The sequence below is a fragment of the Peromyscus maniculatus genome, chromosome 7 (genome assembly GCF_049852395.1).
Source record: "Peromyscus maniculatus bairdii isolate BWxNUB_F1_BW_parent chromosome 7, HU_Pman_BW_mat_3.1, whole genome shotgun sequence".
Lineage (NCBI taxonomy): Eukaryota > Metazoa > Chordata > Mammalia > Rodentia > Cricetidae > Peromyscus > Peromyscus maniculatus.
In genome coordinates, this window is record NC_134858.1 from 114050116 (window position 1) to 114067830 (window position 17715).

At 39.4% G+C, this 17715-nt stretch overlaps 1 protein-coding gene across 11 annotated transcripts in view; it reads right to left on the minus strand.

The window, feature by feature from the left end:
• Nucleotides 1-17715, minus strand: part of Rbms3 (RNA binding motif single stranded interacting protein 3) — a 794057-nt gene that overhangs the window by 39554 nt on the left and 736788 nt on the right. For 7 of the 11 annotated variants that reach the window (XM_042281904.2, XM_076577298.1, XM_042281909.2 and 4 more), the window contains one exon: nt 12678-12725. The exons of the other annotated variants lie outside the window; for them this stretch is intronic. In XM_042281904.2, the coding sequence (XP_042137838.2) occupies nt 12678-12725 (48 nt within the window). The remainder of the gene's footprint in view (nt 1-12677; nt 12726-17715) is intronic. 11 annotated transcript variants of the gene reach the window in all.

Sequence of the window (17715 nt, forward strand, 5' to 3'; positions counted from 1 at the left end):
CATCACTTGAAATTAGATTCCAATATGAAAAATACCCAAAGCAGCAGCCAGCTGGTTAGAGACAACGGCCTTCTGACAAATATTTAATGAATTCACATAAAACTTAAAAGTGACTGTAGATGCTCAATAAATTTAAGCTGCATCGATAAGGAGACACAGTGCTCTCAGAATCCACTAAGAGGAAGTATGAAGAGTGGGGTTAGGGAGAACTGTAGAGGTCCCTCTGTCTATCACTGTTAGTGACAGAAGCATTCCAGTGACATTAATTCTGCCATGTGTTCTTGATACTAACAAGTATCATTGTATGGATTGAACAGGTTATAACTAGGGATATGTAGGCATATACACATATGCATGCAATAACAGCATAAAGAGAGGCCAAGAATTTGAAGGGGAGCCTAGAGAGGTACATAGGAGTGTTTGAAGAGAGGAAAACAAAAGGAGAAATATAGTTATATTATAATCTCAAAGATTAAAAAACATATCTCTTTAATATTATATTTGAAAGTGCTATTTAAATTTTAGTAAATTATGCTATTTGCTAAGAAAAATTTCAAAAAGTTAATACAATAGCCATTAAAAACACATACAGTGAACAAGTTACATGTTTCCAAAATTTTCCTATATCATTTAACCCTCAAAGTCATAGATAGTCATCATTTTAACAGCTTTTTACTGCTCTGCATTGTGGTGATATATATATATTGTATGCCCTATTAAAGCTTGCCTGAGGATCAGAGGACAGAGTCAGACACTAGATTAGACATAGAGGTCAGGCAGTGGTGGCACACACCCTTAATCCTATAGCTCAGGAGGCAAAGATCTGTCTGAATCTCTGTAAGTTCAAGGCCACACTGGAAACAGAGCCAAGCAGTGGTGGCACACACCTTTAATCCAAATACTGGGAAGCACACATGCTCTTAATCCCAGGAAGTGATATCTAGGCAGAGAAGGGTATGTAAGGAACTCATTCTCTTTGGGCTGAAGATTTTGTAGAGGTAAGAACTAGTGGCTGGTTGTTCTGCTTCTCTGATCTTTCAACTTTCACCCTGGTATCTGTTTTTTTTTTTTTATTAAAAGACTATCTAAGATTTGAACAACAGTGCATTATATCATTCTTCCTATTTATAATGTTTAAATTTTATGTATTATAATAACTCAGCTAATAATACAAAAACAATTGAGCTAACAAAGAAAATATGGAATTAAAACCTGTAATATTTCTTCTACTTGTGGGTTATAAACTGTATTCTAAAATTCCACTTTACCTTTTAGGCCTCTCATAACATCTGTAAGGCTAGGTAGGGCTCCTCGAGAAAATCCTAACACTTCCTGAATGTAGGGAAGGAATCCTTGGTGATGTGACACATTTAACATACTGGTTACTCCCCAGGCACTTTGCATGTCATGTTCATGACTTCCCTTCTCAGCGTTGTGTACAGTTATGAAGCTGGTCATGAATTTTTACTTACACTTAAAGTGAGGAGAGGTTATCACTTAAGAAAATGTTAAGAACTCTCACTGAGGATTAATTATGAACTAGTGAGGCCAGGAATTGTGTGCAACTTCTTGATTCTAAATACATTTCTGTGTTTAATACTATGCTTTCCCATTCACATCTGCATAGACATGGGTGACTAACACCACTGAGTGATGAAAAATTTTCACAAGATCAAGGCGTTACCCAGGCTGAGTTTCATCTTGCCTTCCCACTGAGCCTTTGTAGCACACACGTTTCTCTTACCTCATCCATATGTGTGTATGTGTTTGCACAGTCTGAAGGTTAATCCTAGTGCCTTGAACATGCTAGGTCAGCATTCCACCACTGACTGATATATTCTCCACCCTTTCCATATATCTTTAAATAGTGGTTAGTCTTCATACTTCCATGTTGAAGGTGTTACAGGTTCATAAAATCAAGGGTTAGATAATATAAAGCACAAATTAAGAATAGGAAACACATGGGAAATATTAGTACACACCTGAAATCCTAGTACTTTAAAAATAGTCAGGATGACTAAGATTTCAAGACCTACTTGGGCTACATAGTGCGATTCCATTTCTTAAAATCAAACAAAAACAAAGTAACCAAACTAATAAACATTTGGGAGCAAAGCCAACATTTCCTATCTAATTCCAACTGTCCTGTTGGCCCAGATACAAAGGAAACTAGATTAGGTTTCTCACACTACACTGTGGATGCAGAAGAAACCCATATATCCCTCTAGTGAGAGACATAGGCTCCTGGACTTGGGCAATTCATTTCTTCCTTATACAAGGGATGCACAATAAAAACACAATGACTTCCAGTGCCATGTCTCAAGGCAGCTAGCAGCACTTCTAAATGCTGACACCAGCTAGTACTCCGTTAAGAAATAAGGGGTTAAGACATGTCATTTGCACACACAGAAAGCCTTACAACAGGGACCTACAATCAGATGGTTCCAGCATGTTGCTTTCTGATAAACTAATTTGCCACCGAGTCTAGAGAAATGCTAATGTGTCTGTTAGCAGCGTCTCTTCAGTATTGTGTGTCTCCAGTCTGCCTGCAGCAAGTGTTACCTCACAGGCAATTTACAGGTGGACTCTCTCCCTGAGCCCCAAGTGCCCAGTTTATGCTGTTGATTATTAAAAATGGAATTGTGAGCTTCCCACACCAGATATCTGGATCATACACAGGTAGTCTGCTCCCTTTCAAATCCACTTTTGCCTTTGAATGCCTTATTTTCCTGGGTTACATCTTACATAGGTGTGCTCTTATATATATAAGAGCTAGCTCACTTTGACACTATATTCAAATAGTGTCAAAGTGAGCTAGCTATGACCAATGTGGTAGGTGATGCCTTGGCTGCTTATCTTGTACTCCAAAGTCAGTGCCTCGACCCCTTAATGAAGGACTCTGCTATGAAACCACTGTGTGTTGCTGACTGTATACCTAGTTGTCTGTTGTGTCTCCAAGGAGCATTTTCTCTGATTGTTACACAGATGGCAGCTACTCCATCAGTCTCAGGTTCACTCTATGAAGTAGTTGATTTTTAAGTAAGATAGAGGTAGCTTACCTGCTTCCTGGGGGTAACAAATAGCACTCAAAGAAGCAGCTATGCCTGGGTAAGACATAGTTAGTAGTGGTAGGACCATGTTAAAAATGTCTCTCTGGCTGTGTCTTAGTCTGGCCTTGGACAAAGATGCTGATTTTAAGGGAAGGAACTTCCTATGTCTCATAAACAATATCAGGAAGAGCCCTTAACATAAGATACTTAAGGAAACTGATGAAGTGGAGTGGGCAAATTACAGCATGCAGACTAAACCTGGGCAGCTGCCTGTCTTTGTAGCAATAAATGAAGTGTGTGTGTGTGTGTGTGTGTGTGTGTGTGTGTGTGTGTGTGTAGTTCAGAAGTCAACCACAAGGCTGTCATTCCTCAGGATGCTCTCCACATTGTATGTTTTTATTTGACATTGTTTTTCTCTTTTCCTTGAAATGCATTGATTCAGCTAGACTGGCCAGTAGTAAGTCCCAAGTAAGTCTGCCACCCCAGTACTTGGATTCCAAACACACATGAACCATGGTAGGCTTTATTACATCAGTTCTGGAGACCAAACTCAGATCATCTTGCTTGCATGGTCCATACTTTACTATCTTCTGCAGAACCTATAAGTAAAGACTAGAGCACACTTGTTCTAGCCTCTATTTGCACACTTCATCCATGCTACCATGGCCAAGACATTAGGTCCTGCAAAGCCCCTAACTCTTTACTGTGTGGACCTTCACAGATACATCTTGCTGGTCACTAAAATAAAGTGTATAATTTTGCAGTATTTCCCAGTATATCCCCAAAGGGGCTGGTACAAAAACATTGAGATTCAGTAGATAAAGTGCTAGCCTTATAAGCATGAGGATGAGAGTTCAGATCCCTGGGTGTGCATAGGTGTGGTGGCCACTTGTAATCACAGCAGACAAGGGGAGTGACCAAAGAAGACCCTGGACATCAACTTTGTTCTCTCTCTCTCTCTCTCTCTCTCTCTCTCTCTCTCTCTCTCTCTCTCTCTCTCTCTCTCTGTCTCTCTCTCTCTCTCTCTCTCTCTCTCATGTGCTCATGCACGCGCACACACACACACACACACACACACACACACACACACACAAACTCCTGCATGTAAGCCAGCACAAACATGTGTACTCCCTCATAAGCAAACATGCACGCACACACACTTACAAAAACAAAAACAAAAAATAAACAACAACAAAAAACACTTAGCCAAATAACAATGATCTTCACAGTCTATTGGCTGAATCTTTCTTTAGAGGAAGTCACATAACTATATCACTTAAAACTATATTCCCACAATGCACCAGCAAGAACATGATGACTGAGTGTGGATATGCTTATGAATCTAACACTTGTACAAACATCATGTTTAATGAGCAGTCTGGTGGGCAGACAACTCAAGAGCTCTGTTGCCTACTGGGCCATGTGCTTGCTCTCTAGAGCCAGGTCTACTGGTAGACTCTTCTTTCTTTCAAGGCAAAGGGCACATTCTGTGCTGCCTTGTCCTGGTTCTTTTCAGGACTGCAGAGAGTCTGCAAATATCTGCTGGATGAATAAGCAAGTAGAGCAAACTCCCCCTCATTACAACTTATTGAAAAGAAAGAGATGTAATTACTTAGTACAATTCAAGAAATGCCTTCTTGCCATCAAAGAAGCACACAGTTTGGGGGGAGAAAGGAAACTAACTTCTAAGTGTGGCTTGTGGGAGCACTTATAACTGTGTTGGGTCTCTTACAGTAAACACAAATTAATGGTTAATTGTTGCTAATTGGAACTACTAATGGACCTAATTTTTAATTAAGAGATGAGATGGAAGTCATTTGGAATTAGCTCATGGAATCCAGGCGAACACATGCTGTCAAAGGCTTGAGGAACAGCTTCCTCCTTTGAAGACACTTAAACACTATCCTCCAGCCTGTTGATGATATGGGAGAGTCTTCAAAAGTAATTCTCGCCCAAGGGGAGACTGTGCAAAGCTAGGCTTCAGTCAAGCCTCACTGTCTACACCGTAAGGACACTTTCCAGTGCAAGTCTGTGTCACCAACTAGCAAAGCCCACAAATCCAGCTGTAAAGTGCTTTGCCATCTGCTCTGTTTAGTTTGATTTGGGGTAAGGGCAGGGAGACTAAGTCCCACTGTGCAGCTCAGGCTGTCCTCTGCCTACATGGAGCACGCTGGCCTCAACCTTCTATGTTAGCAGTTCTCAAACTGCAGGTTCTGACCCCTTTAGGGGTCAAATGATCCTTTCAACAGGGTCCCATATCAGATATCTCGCATATCAGATATTTACATTATAATTCATAACACTAGCAAAATTACACTTATAAAGTAGCAATGAAAATAACTTTATGGTTGGGGATCACCAAACATGAGGAACTGCAGTGTTAGGAAGGTTGAGAACCACTAGTCTAGACTAAGCAAGATGGCCTTGAATTTCCCGGGGCTGTGGTGATAAGCCTGTACCACTAGGCCTTACACTATAGGGCCTGATGTGCAACTCCACGTTCAGAAATTCAACATTAAGGCCTCATATTTGACTGACACATTGCAGATGCTCTTCTGTGAAGCCTCAAATGCATACTGATAATTACCAGTTCAGTCTGTTCCATACAATCTATAAAAAAAAAATATATGGCAGAGGGTGAGCACATGTCCCACACATTCTCTACGTTTTCCCACTGCCTTTCTGAGCCCTCTTTTGCCCTTCCCATGTCTCAGGTTTAAATTCAGAACCTCCAACATTTTGGAAGAGGAGGAAGGACTTTGGTCCTACTTTTCTTTTGTGGACATAGTAGTCTTTTCCTGGTTTACACTGATGTCCTTGAAAGAAATGAAAATCATTTACATATTTTTCTCCATAATTTCTTTTAAAAAGGAAACTCAGGGAGCATCTGGAAAGAGGAAGTGAAAATACCCTACAAGCCAGAGGATTGAGGAGTTCTCTGTGAGATCACATCTTTTAGTAATAGCAGGAGCTACATCTATAGAGTCCCAGCAACATGACCACCCAAACGTGAGCTGAACAAGCATGACATCAATGGACACATCAAACTGGATGGTGAAAAGCCCAAGGGGCCTCAACACTACACAAAGAATTGCACAAATGAGTAAAGCTGTGGTCTTCCCCAGGGAAGAACACACCATTTGGTACCAAATAGCCCTGAAAATACATAAATATACAAGTAACATTATATGGACTAACAAATTATATTTAGGAATATATACATACATGAAAATACATGTGTATATGCATGCAATAACTAGTAGTGAAAAAGAGGCCATGAGTTTGAAGGAGAGCAGGGAGGAGCATATGGGAAGGTTTGGAGGGAGGAAAGGGAAGGGAGAAATGTTGTACTTAAACTATAATCTCAAAAATAAACAAACCAATGGAAAGGAGACTGCATTAAGGATGTGTGGCTACAATCCTCTGTCTTCTAATGGCAATGACCTGGGATGGACTCATAGAGCAGTGACGAAGGGTAGAGGGGAAAACAGTGAAGGAAATACCTCGGAGACTCACAATCCCCAGCATCAACTGCTCTCTTCAGACATCACTACTCTTGTCCTGGCCATTTTCTTCCTAGTAATTATTTTTAAACTACATATTCTCTGTTGAAGCCTACCTATTAACCTTAGACCCACTTACCTAGCAATATTTTATGTTCATGTTTTCCATGGCTTGCCCAAGCCTAGCTTGGTCACCTTGCCCCATGATCAAGTACATCATCAAGAAATAGTTTATGGTCTAAAATCTTACAGTTCAAGTTTTCTGATTCTCACCATTGCACATCTCACAAAGTCTCTTGAATTTTCTTTCTTCCTGTCTTCTATCATCTTTTGTTCATTCTTCAAAGTCTTCCTCAAAACCATCTGTGGTTCAGCTATTTCCTTACCCAAGTCATCAGAGCCCAGTTCCTGTTTTCTTACTCCATGCAAGAAATCTTCAGACCTGATTAATCAACTTTCTTGGCTGTTGATCATTACAGCAAGCAAAATCAAATTTCCTGGGCCTGAAATATGGTCTGGTGGGTAAATGCCCTTGTCTCACAAGACTGATGACAAGAGTTTCTGCTCTGAAACCCACAGTGACTGGAGAGGTCTAACTCCCTCAAGCCATTCTCTGGCCCTCACAAGCATGCTGTGGTGTACACACACACACACACACACACACACACACACACACACACACACACCAATAATTTTTAAAATCTGTAGTTCTGAATGAACTATCCCCAAACTTTCCATTTTCTAACTCTCTTCTGCCTACAGCCTTCCATTACATCTCCTAAAGACTATCACATGTCACTTAGAACTTCACACAGAAACAGAGTGGCTTCCTGTTCCTACGTGCACACACAACACCCTTCTTCATGTATGGCTGTCTTGAGGGCCATTCTATTGCTCATCCTCCTTTAGATGCATCTGTAACTAGTGTCCTCCTTCTTTCTTCCCATCATATTAGAAATATTCCACTATAGAAATCAACAAATAACCAGTGGCATTCTCTATTTCTCTAGATCATTTTTAATCCTTAAAGCCAAACTTGTGGAGTTCCTTTTAGTTGCCACATCTGCCCATCACATACAAGCATTTACTCTTCTTGCCCTTTCTCCCAAATACCACTATCAAGTTCACTAGAGAATCTTTAAAATTTTATTTGGGGTGTGTGTGTGTGTATATGTGTGTTCACACCCGTGTGAAGTTTCCTGTGGAGGACAGTACAGGGAGTCAGATCCCTTGGAACTAGAATTATAGGTGGTGTGAGCTGCCTGGTATAGATTCTAGGAACTGAACCTAGGTCCTATGTAAGAGCAGCAAGTGCTCTTAACTGCTGATCCATCTCCAGCCTCACCAGTGATCAGGTTTAACAAAATGCAATGGCTTATTTTTAAGACTCCTATGTACTTGTAGTGTTCTCGCATTTGACATATTTGAAACTTCTTTCTCTGTTTCTCTTTTCATCTATTATGTGCTGCCTTTTCCAACCTTCATTCTAGATTCCATTTTCTGTTCCTTATTTTTTAAACCCAGGGTTCTGCCTACTTTTCCTCCACTCCAAGCACATTCATCCTGGTAACCAGGGCTATATTCTATGATGGTAACTCCAGATTCCATATCCACATAAAGATAGTGTTTGAGATAGATACACACACAGAAACAGCCATTAAACTCTCCACTGGCATGTGTGATGGACATCTCAAAGTCAACACACTCAGCAGAGAAATCAGCTTTCTCTAGGCATGCTTGATCCTCCTTCAATTTGGCTCCTACAAGTGGCACGGTGGGCCACTGAGCTATAGGAGCTGAAGACCTGTGCTTTGTCATTAAGATGCCTATCCTGATACTCAATTGGTTGCAACATCCCGGGTATCCTATCCCCTTCACTTTTCACAAACTCACTAGCATTCAATGTCATGGTCATTTATAGAATGTGACCACTTGTCACTGTGATTTCTTTCTTAGATTCTTTAGTGCATTTGGCCCTTTTCTGTCTTTGCCTGACATTCTCCATCCTATAAGCAGAGTGATTATATCATTCTCCAACTCTAAACATTTCCATTGTCATCAGGATGGAACTTAAGTTACCGTACCTGAGGATACTGCCACAGCTGACCTGTTTCTCAGGCTGATTTCCCTACTCCCCATTGCTCTACATCTCTTTGTCCTGCTAACCATCTGCAGTTTCCCAGCCTTTCCATTCTCTGCTGTCAGAAGCCTTCACACCAGCTGCTTCCTTGGTCTGGAACTCAGCTCTGATTTGTTACTTAGGCAATTCCCATATGTCTTTGTATCTATGTTTAGAGACCTCTTTCCCTGGGGCCTTTCCCTCACCTCTGCTAGTTCATGTCCATTGTTCCTTCTTGAACTAACATAATACATTGTGCCAATAATGATTAGTGTGGCTATAGCTAACACCATTTGAACACTTAGTTTATGCCAGGATCTGTTCTAAGAGTATACGGCTTAATTTAATAAATGCCTACAACCACCTTATGTGGTTAGTATTTCCCCAGAGAAGTAATGAACTATAATTTCCCCAAGTGTCCACAACTCAAAATGATACAAGTAGCTTCTGAACTTGGGCATCTTATTTATGAGTTGAAAAAATAATACTAAAGCATTTATACTGTTGTAATAAAGTGTTCATAACTAATGTCTTTCTTTCCTAATGAGAGATTCTTATCCTAGCACTGAATACAAGCTAACACATAGCATGTTACCAACAGGGATTAAATAAATAAAAAACCAAGATGATACAGGACTGAGTCCTTAACCCAAATGAGAACCACACAGACCTAGCTCTGATATATGCCAAGGTCACATTTTATCCGCAGATCTGAAAGGACTTGCTGTCATTCAACACCCTCATGCTGGCTCCCATTCTAGGAGATGACATATCTTGTACCATATGCCTAATAAACCTGCCCACTATAGTCTGTCTGGTAGACTCCTAGTCGGCCTTACTGATCCTTCTCCAGATTTACTTTTTTTAATCTGAATCTCAAATCTTCTTTCTATATTCTTGTTTCTCTATACCATTTACATTATCACAAATAACATCATAAGAAACAGCAACATCAAATTGAACTATGATGCTGACTTTTTTTTTTTTTAATAAGGACAGGCTTTCTATTCATATTTACATCTTCAACACTTAGCACAGTACTCAGAAATAGTTTGGTAATGTTTAAGATACTGGTTGAACGAAAATGGAATAGATTATATCTCTGTGAATAATTGAGTTAATATCTTGAGCTCCGATATATTAAAGCAATTTGGTTGGCTCATATGTTGGCAAAAGTTGATTATCTAAATAACTTGATACTGGCACATTCAGATATTTGGGAAAGATTTATTACCTCATCAGGCTCAGTTTGCTTTCCTAATATGGTCAATAGTTAGATAAAAGATATGTTAATTGTTCAAAAGTCAATGAAATTGCCTACCAGCCAGTTAGCAACCATTTTAGAACAGACATCTATTGCTATTTAGACATAAGCCTAAGGAGGGTACAACTGTGCAATATGTCCAACCACTGTCCAAATCGTATAAGGAGGAACGAAGTGTAAAATGGTCCAAATTGTAGTTTCCATAAGAATGTTCTATTGATCCTTCCTCTGTACTCAACTACTGACAACTTAATATATCTTTTATTGGCCACATATCATATTGGGTTTGTATGTGTGTGTGAGGGGTTACATGTTTACATGTGTGCAAATGTGTACAGGTGCATATGTGCATGTATGCACATGCATGTGGTGGTAGGGAGAGGTCAACTTTAAATGCCATTCCTCAGGAGTCATCCACATTTTATATTGAGGATGGGTATTTCATTGGTCTGGGCCTCACCTATTAGGCTAGATTGGTTGGTCTTTGCCTCCCCAGTACTGGCATTACTGTGTGTCTGGCTTTTTCATGTGGGTGCTGTGGGATTGAACTAAGGACCTCCTACAAGCACACTAGTGACCAAGTCAACATTTAAGCTCCATATCTTGGATTTTAATTTTTCTCTGTGTTTTTAATTCTTATTCCACAAACATATACTCACATGCTTACATTTTGTAAAATATTATGTTTAAGAAGTCATTAATCAGCCGGGCGGTGGTGGCGCATGCCTTTAATCCCAGCACTCAGGAGGCAGAGCCAGGTGGATCTCTGTAAGTTCAAGGCCAGCCTGGGCTACCAAGTGAGTTCCAGGAAAGGCACAAAGCTACACAGAGAAACCCTGTCTCAAAAAAACCAAAAAAAAAAAAAAAAAAAAAAAAGAAGTCATTTATCTACTTGAGAGTTTCAGTAGGATCAGATGGGAATTCCTGAGGTTCGGCACTATTTCTTGCCAAGATTGATTTGTATAGAGAGGACCCAGGATTGTAAGGTAAATAATTCTGACAACTGACTTGCAATTTTCATTGTGATGTGTGTGTGTGTGTGTGTGTGTGAGGGGGGTGTTAATATCTTGTTATATTCACTGTATCTCTCTCTCTCTCTCTCTCTCTCTCTCTCTCTCTCTCTTTCAAACACACACACACACACACACACACACACACACACACACACACACACACACACACACAGTCTCACCATATAGATGCCTAGAACTCACCATGTAGACCAGGCTATCCTCTAATTCATAGAGATTTGCCTACCTCTGCCTTTTGAATTCTTAGATTAAGGGTGTGTATTACCATGGCCAGCATTCATTGTGTTCTTAAAGATGAAAGGATGTTTGGTTGAGGGATTATTTGTTATTATTAATGTTAGTTAACTGTGAGTATAAGCCTTCTGTCAAACAAAGAGGCCAAAGGTTAAAGAAAGCAAAAGCTATTCGCACTAAAGCAAGTCTCCTCTACAGTGTCACATGTTTTAAACACAAAAGAAACATTAAAATATGGTAGGTCATACATGGGGGAGGGGGAACAACAGGCACATGACATTTTAATGAATGATTATCCATGGAGAACAAGAATATCAAAGCGATGTCCAGTGGAAAGCCAACTCTTGGCTTTTCAATGATGACATTCACATAGCTCTGAGATGAATGTATAGCCACGGGAATAACTAAAGAAATCCACAGGACAGGAGGAAGAGCTGCCCTTTTAGAAACAGTATCAGGAAAGTGCAGTGACCTTGAGTGGGATGCTCTCCACTGGAAGCCATTTTCTGGCTGCCAGACTCAACTGCCTCCTGTATTCTTTTGAGCATTTCCTGGACTATGTTTCATGCACTCTTTCCAATGGCCTTCTCAATTCCGTGTGAGCATTTTTAACCACCTAACATGCCAAAGGCTCAAGGAGCTCCAGGCTTTCCATGCTTCCTGCTACTCTTTTGTTAGTTAAAATCAATTAACAAAAATTAATAGCTGTGTTCATTTTCCTCTTTGCAACAAACCAAAAGTAAAAGTGAAGATGAAAGCGCAATATTCATGCAGTTCCAAGTTTTTTTAAAAGCACCAACTTCTTTACACTCATACACTCAGCTCCAAATTACACGATTAAATTTTACAAAACAAATCCAATATTGCTAATTGAATGCTGAAGAGCCTCATGTCTCCTCAAAGCAGCCTCCACTACCTTTCTGTGAAATGGAATATCAGAAGGGTCACTTTTGATATCCCAAATATAACATCTTGGAAAAATTAAATTTGATTCATTCAACAAATTGAGTGTACATCTCCGACTCTGTCCTGGGAGCCAAGCAAGCATATGGGATAACTTTCTGACTTCTGAGGAACTCTGGTCTCTAAAGCAGCGCTTCTCAATCTCTCTCTTTTTTTTTTTTTGATAAATGTAAAATCTTTCTTCCACTCTTCAGAAATTCTGGTGAGCTTCTCAAACAATGAGCCCCACCAATACATAGAGCATATGTGTGCTTATGCATATCTTTCAGGACAAAATGTCTTTGAGATCTTATTTTTCACTTTAAAGACAGTATATCTATCTTTTATACATAAAGCCAAACTGTCCTAGTTAATAGACTCATAACTACATATCCCTTCCCTTGCCAAAATGAAATGCAAACCGCTTATACCCACCCCTGTTGAGAATCACTGCTTTGAAGAGTTTTGGAGAAAACCAGACAAGATCCATCTCCTCCCTCCAATTAAGTCTGAAAGGAATTAGAATTTTCCTACCTGACACAACAGCTGGTGAAGTACCATAATTCTGTCTTGGGATTGAATCTTGGAATGAAAAGAGCATGAGAAAGAATGCAATGAAGTCCAAAGAAATAAAAACAGAATCTTAGCGTTAAAAGTTGGAAGGGCCCAATGTGCATCACACAGTCACTTGCCCCCGCCCCTTGTCTTCAAGTACTCAAGGAATCATGACCCTAGTGGACAGTTGACTATTCATCTCCATTATCACCAGGCTATGCATGCTGCCAGGACCAGTTCTCAGAACATCACCATCTTCCTCTTGGTCTATTTGATCTCTGCCTTGGAGAATCAGTGGGAGATTCTTACCCTTCCAAGATGTTGAAAGAGTTTATAAGACAGTCCATCTAGAGGGCACCCAAAGTGTGGTAGGAATGGAGAACAAAAGAAGTAATTTTAAAAGAGATTAATGAAAAATCTCATGTTTTATACTATATGGATTATATGGCCCAAGTATTATAAAGCCCAACTTATAATTATTTTTTTATTCATCCTGACCAGGGGCAGAACCCAGAGCACTCTTCACCCAGGCCCAGGAACCTTGTGTGCAGCAACCAAGCCTAGATCTTATGGAACAAAGGATGGATGGTTTTTTTAAAGTGTCATAACATTGGAGGTAACCAAATCTAGGAAAAAGTTAAGCTACAAGTAGTCATTGAAAACATGGGGTGTGAGGGTAAATACATCAGCTGTTTAAAAAAACGACGAAGAGGCTTTAATTCATGCAACTCCTTCACCATCTTCTCGGTAATGTTTTTATTAGTACAGAGTAATCATACATAGTAGTGACTTTATTACATTTTCATACATGCATGTAATAATTTTTGTCACATTCACGCCCCATCCTGTAACACTTTTTGGCTACCTATCTTCTGCCCTCCTACTCTTCTTATTCCTAAGTATCTCTTAGCCATGGATCTTAAAAAAGAAAGTGGTTCATAGCCTGTGGTTGTCGCTAGTCTCCTCAAAACTGAAATAAGCCCACTCCCAACTCTCTGGAAGATTAAGGCATAGATGGTCCTATGTGAGCTCTTATTCCATTCATGTGATCTGTAGTGCACTTTAAAATCCTAAACCATAAATTTGTATTTATACCTACTTTATAATTTTTGAGACCATTCACAAATTTGCTCCCCGCCCCCAGTTTAATGCCAATCATTCTCTTGAGGAAATTGCATGTCTGAAGAGGACTGTGAACTTTGTAAAACACTTGGGGCACTAAGAACAAGCAAGTACTGCTCAGAATTCAAATACAAATAAGCCACAGTTCTGAGTGGTCTGCTCTTTTGACATAGTTAAGCAACCTAGTGACTTGACTATCAGTCCCACTCTGAAGAAAAATCAGTTTGAAAGCAATTCCAAAGGTTTGAGTAACACTGATTTTAATTCCTAGTTACCTTCTCATAAAATGTAAAATTTCAAGTTACTATACAAACACTAATAAAAAATGAGTTAATTTTTGTACCATGTCATAATATATGCATATCTGTAATTATAACAAAAATAGAAACATAGATATTAATACAGCAAATAATGGCTACTGTTTAGTAGTTGAGGGATATAAACAAATAAAATGATTCAATAAAAATTACTCCAATCTCATTTCCAAGAATAAGCACACTTGTTTTGTAATATTTTTCAAATTGATTTTATTTTTAATCTATGTGTATGTGCATATGTATGCAGTGCCTATGGATGCCAGAAGAGGGCACTGGATTACTACTGCTATAGTTACAGGCAGTTGTGAACCACCTGATGTGGTTTCTGGGAACTGATCTCAGGTCCTCTGAATAGCAACAAGCACTCTTAACCCTTCAGCCACTTCTTTAGCCCTCCCCACAACTTTGTATTTCTCTGTAGAATTATTTTAAAAGTGACCCCTCACAGTTACACTGTGCTCCACATGTGTAGGTTCACAGCCTTTTCTTTTTACTCAACATTATCAACAATACTTACCCTACTTATATGAAACTCTGTGATTTCACACTGTATTATACTTAGGCCTATGGATGAATCATAGTTCATTTAATTACTCTCCTTTACTAAATACTGTCTAGAACACTGTATCAAACATTTTTGAGGCACAAAGACTTTTCTGTTACTTTACACTATTTATACCCACCAACTTCTCCAAATTGTAAATGTACAATCTCAGGAAGTATTCTTTGCTCTCCTTACTGATGCTGTACCAATTGAGGGCACCATCAAAACTAATTTCCCTCCACATTCATAAACAATACATGGGTTGTTTATCTTACCTGGTGGTGTGTGAGTGTGTGTATTTGTTAAATTATAGCAATGACAGTTTTTAGTCATATTATTCAATTTTATTTACCCTGTTTTATTCCCAACTCACTCATGTTCCTTGGCATTATCTGTACTAGGACCTTTCTGTGAAAACGATTTACTTGAACTCAAGATCCATATTGTAAAAAGTAAAGATTTAATATTTGTAAATAAACTTGCCCCCCAACAGAGTTGCCCTTAACTCTTCATTCATTATTTACATGGACAAGTCTCCATACAAGGAACTGTTATGTTACAACAAGTTAAAAAACTATTTAAAAATTATACCCTTGCATCTCCATTTTCCATCTTATATTAGTTTGTAATTGGCTGCTATTTTTCTCTTGAGAGTTCACTTAAAGAATTGTAGTAATCAGGATTCTTGAAGCTATTTATTGCTTAGGATACTATTTACTGAGTCATTATTCCATTTAAGCTCTTCCGTTCACTTTTATAATTCTCCATCTTAATACTGATATTTATGCCTAGTGATGGAAAAAAGCTGATAATGCATATTTTCATCTGGTAATTTTCATATTTTTAGAGCAGTGGAGAATTGGGATGCCTGAAGGATGACAGTGAACTCTGCCCAATCAGGACTACAATTCCAGGATTGTTTCTGTGAGTGGTGATAATTATACCATGGAAATCCAACAATGTCACAATTCAGCAGTGACTTGGGGAAGGCAAGCTGAACTAGAGATAAGGAGCCTGCAGAACAAAATCTTTTTATTTCTTTCAACAGAACCTGGTGGCATTGCAAGCCACTGGTGACCAGCAGCTGAACAAATGAAAAAGAGATAAGAAAGTTGTAAAACAAGATTGTCATGTAATGTAGAGGTTCTTATAACACACTCAAGTCCCGGGTGGCTTTTGCTAAAGCTCCCGGTAAATTGATAAGAAATTATGGATAATGGGTCTTTGCTTTCATTGGAGGAATTCTGTGAGAAAGAGTAAACAAATGCAGGACAAGCTAGAAAGTTCTTCAAGGTTAGAGCCATGAAATAGAATAGGTCCCTCGTTTGCATCAAACTCATTTAGTTTGAAGCCCATAGATTCAGTTAGCTTAGAAATGGATAGAGAATTGACTAACAGACTTGGAAATGGAAAATTCTAGATGGAAATTCTTTAAACTACATGATACTCATTTTAAAATCTGAGGTGATATGAGATGAAATATAGCTGGCTTTTTGAAGATAAAAAGGATGCTTTGGTTCAACATAATTCCTTTTGTTAAGAGTCTTAAAAAGGGAAGTGGACACTTAGTGGCCTTAGCGCCTTGTAAAAAAAGGAAGATTCTACTCTTGCTCTCCTGCTCTCCAGCCTGGCCGCTACCTACTCTGAATTATCCCACAAACTTCACTGCACTCTGCCCTAGGAGCCCATCTGCTGTTAGTGTTGTTGCTGTTCACACTTTGTTTTGCAAAGTTTCCAAGAGTGCAGATTTCTGAAAGTCTCTGAAGACTCACAGGTGGGGGAGAGACACTGGTATGCAGCTATGTTGGTCTGAATGAGAAATATCTCCCAGAAACTCATGTATTAGAACACTGGGTTCCCAGTTGGTGATGCTGTTTGAGGAAGTTTTGGAACTTAAGAGATACAGAACCTGGCTGGAGTAAGTACACTATGGGGGCTGGCACTGTGCATTTATAGCCTCAACACTCTTCTTCTCCTCTCTCTGAACTTCCTAAGAGACAAAAATGTGACAAGACTGATTCTTGCTCTTGACATGCTCCTGTACCTTCTTTGGTATTATGGACTCCCTCTTTGCTCTAAGCCAAACAAACTCCCCCTTCTATAAATTGCTATTGATCATGAAGTTTTATCACACCGACCTACAGTAACTAACACATAGTTTAGATGACAGGGTGGAGAACAATGAGGCTGAAAGCAGGAAGTAGAGTTTAGAGACTGTTACAATGAGCCAAATGAAACCAAAGATGGAAGCTGGAAATGAGGACAGGAGGACAGATCTGTTAAATGTCTGTGACTTAATTAATGGAACTTCAAAAGTAATGGCAAATAGAGAAGAGGAAGGACAGTGTGCACATTGCGTCCCAAATGTAGGGTCTGGATCCTGGGTAGATCGTCACAGTAGTAACTTGAAATAAAACAGGACAGAAACACAGAAGCAAGAAGGGTGTGGCTGGAAGGAAGCTCAAAGAAGTTTATGACATGCATGTGGGTTGTGCTGACTTTGAGATGCTGAAGAGAGATCTCCATGGAGACAACAGAGATGAGTTTGATGTTCTAAGACTAGCACTGAGGACTCAGATTTAAGAGTCTTCAGTGTGGGAAATGGGTTGGAATCCATGAGGGTGGATAAGACTGATAAAGGAAAGCATGTAAAGATTGAGAAGTGAGGTGCTATCTGAGCTTGCAAAAGAAAGGATGGAGGAATGGCCAGAGAGAAGCTGTAGAGAACCAGGCACAAATTGGGAGTTCACTGGGCAAACAGGGCCAGATATCTAAATACATGGATATTTCATATCAAAATACAATCAGTTTATATTAAAATGAATTGGACAGCAGGACCACCCTGGGTCTGTGAGCCCATGGGGCAATGGATGATGGTAAATGGGTCATGGTCCTGCTCTCTACACAAGATTCTCACATTACTGGCTGCTGAAAGTACCACCTCTGCCCATTGTGTCTAACACTCAGGAAGAGAGGTGTTATATTAATGTGGAAATCCCTCTAATTATAATTTCAATGCCATGTATATTTTTAT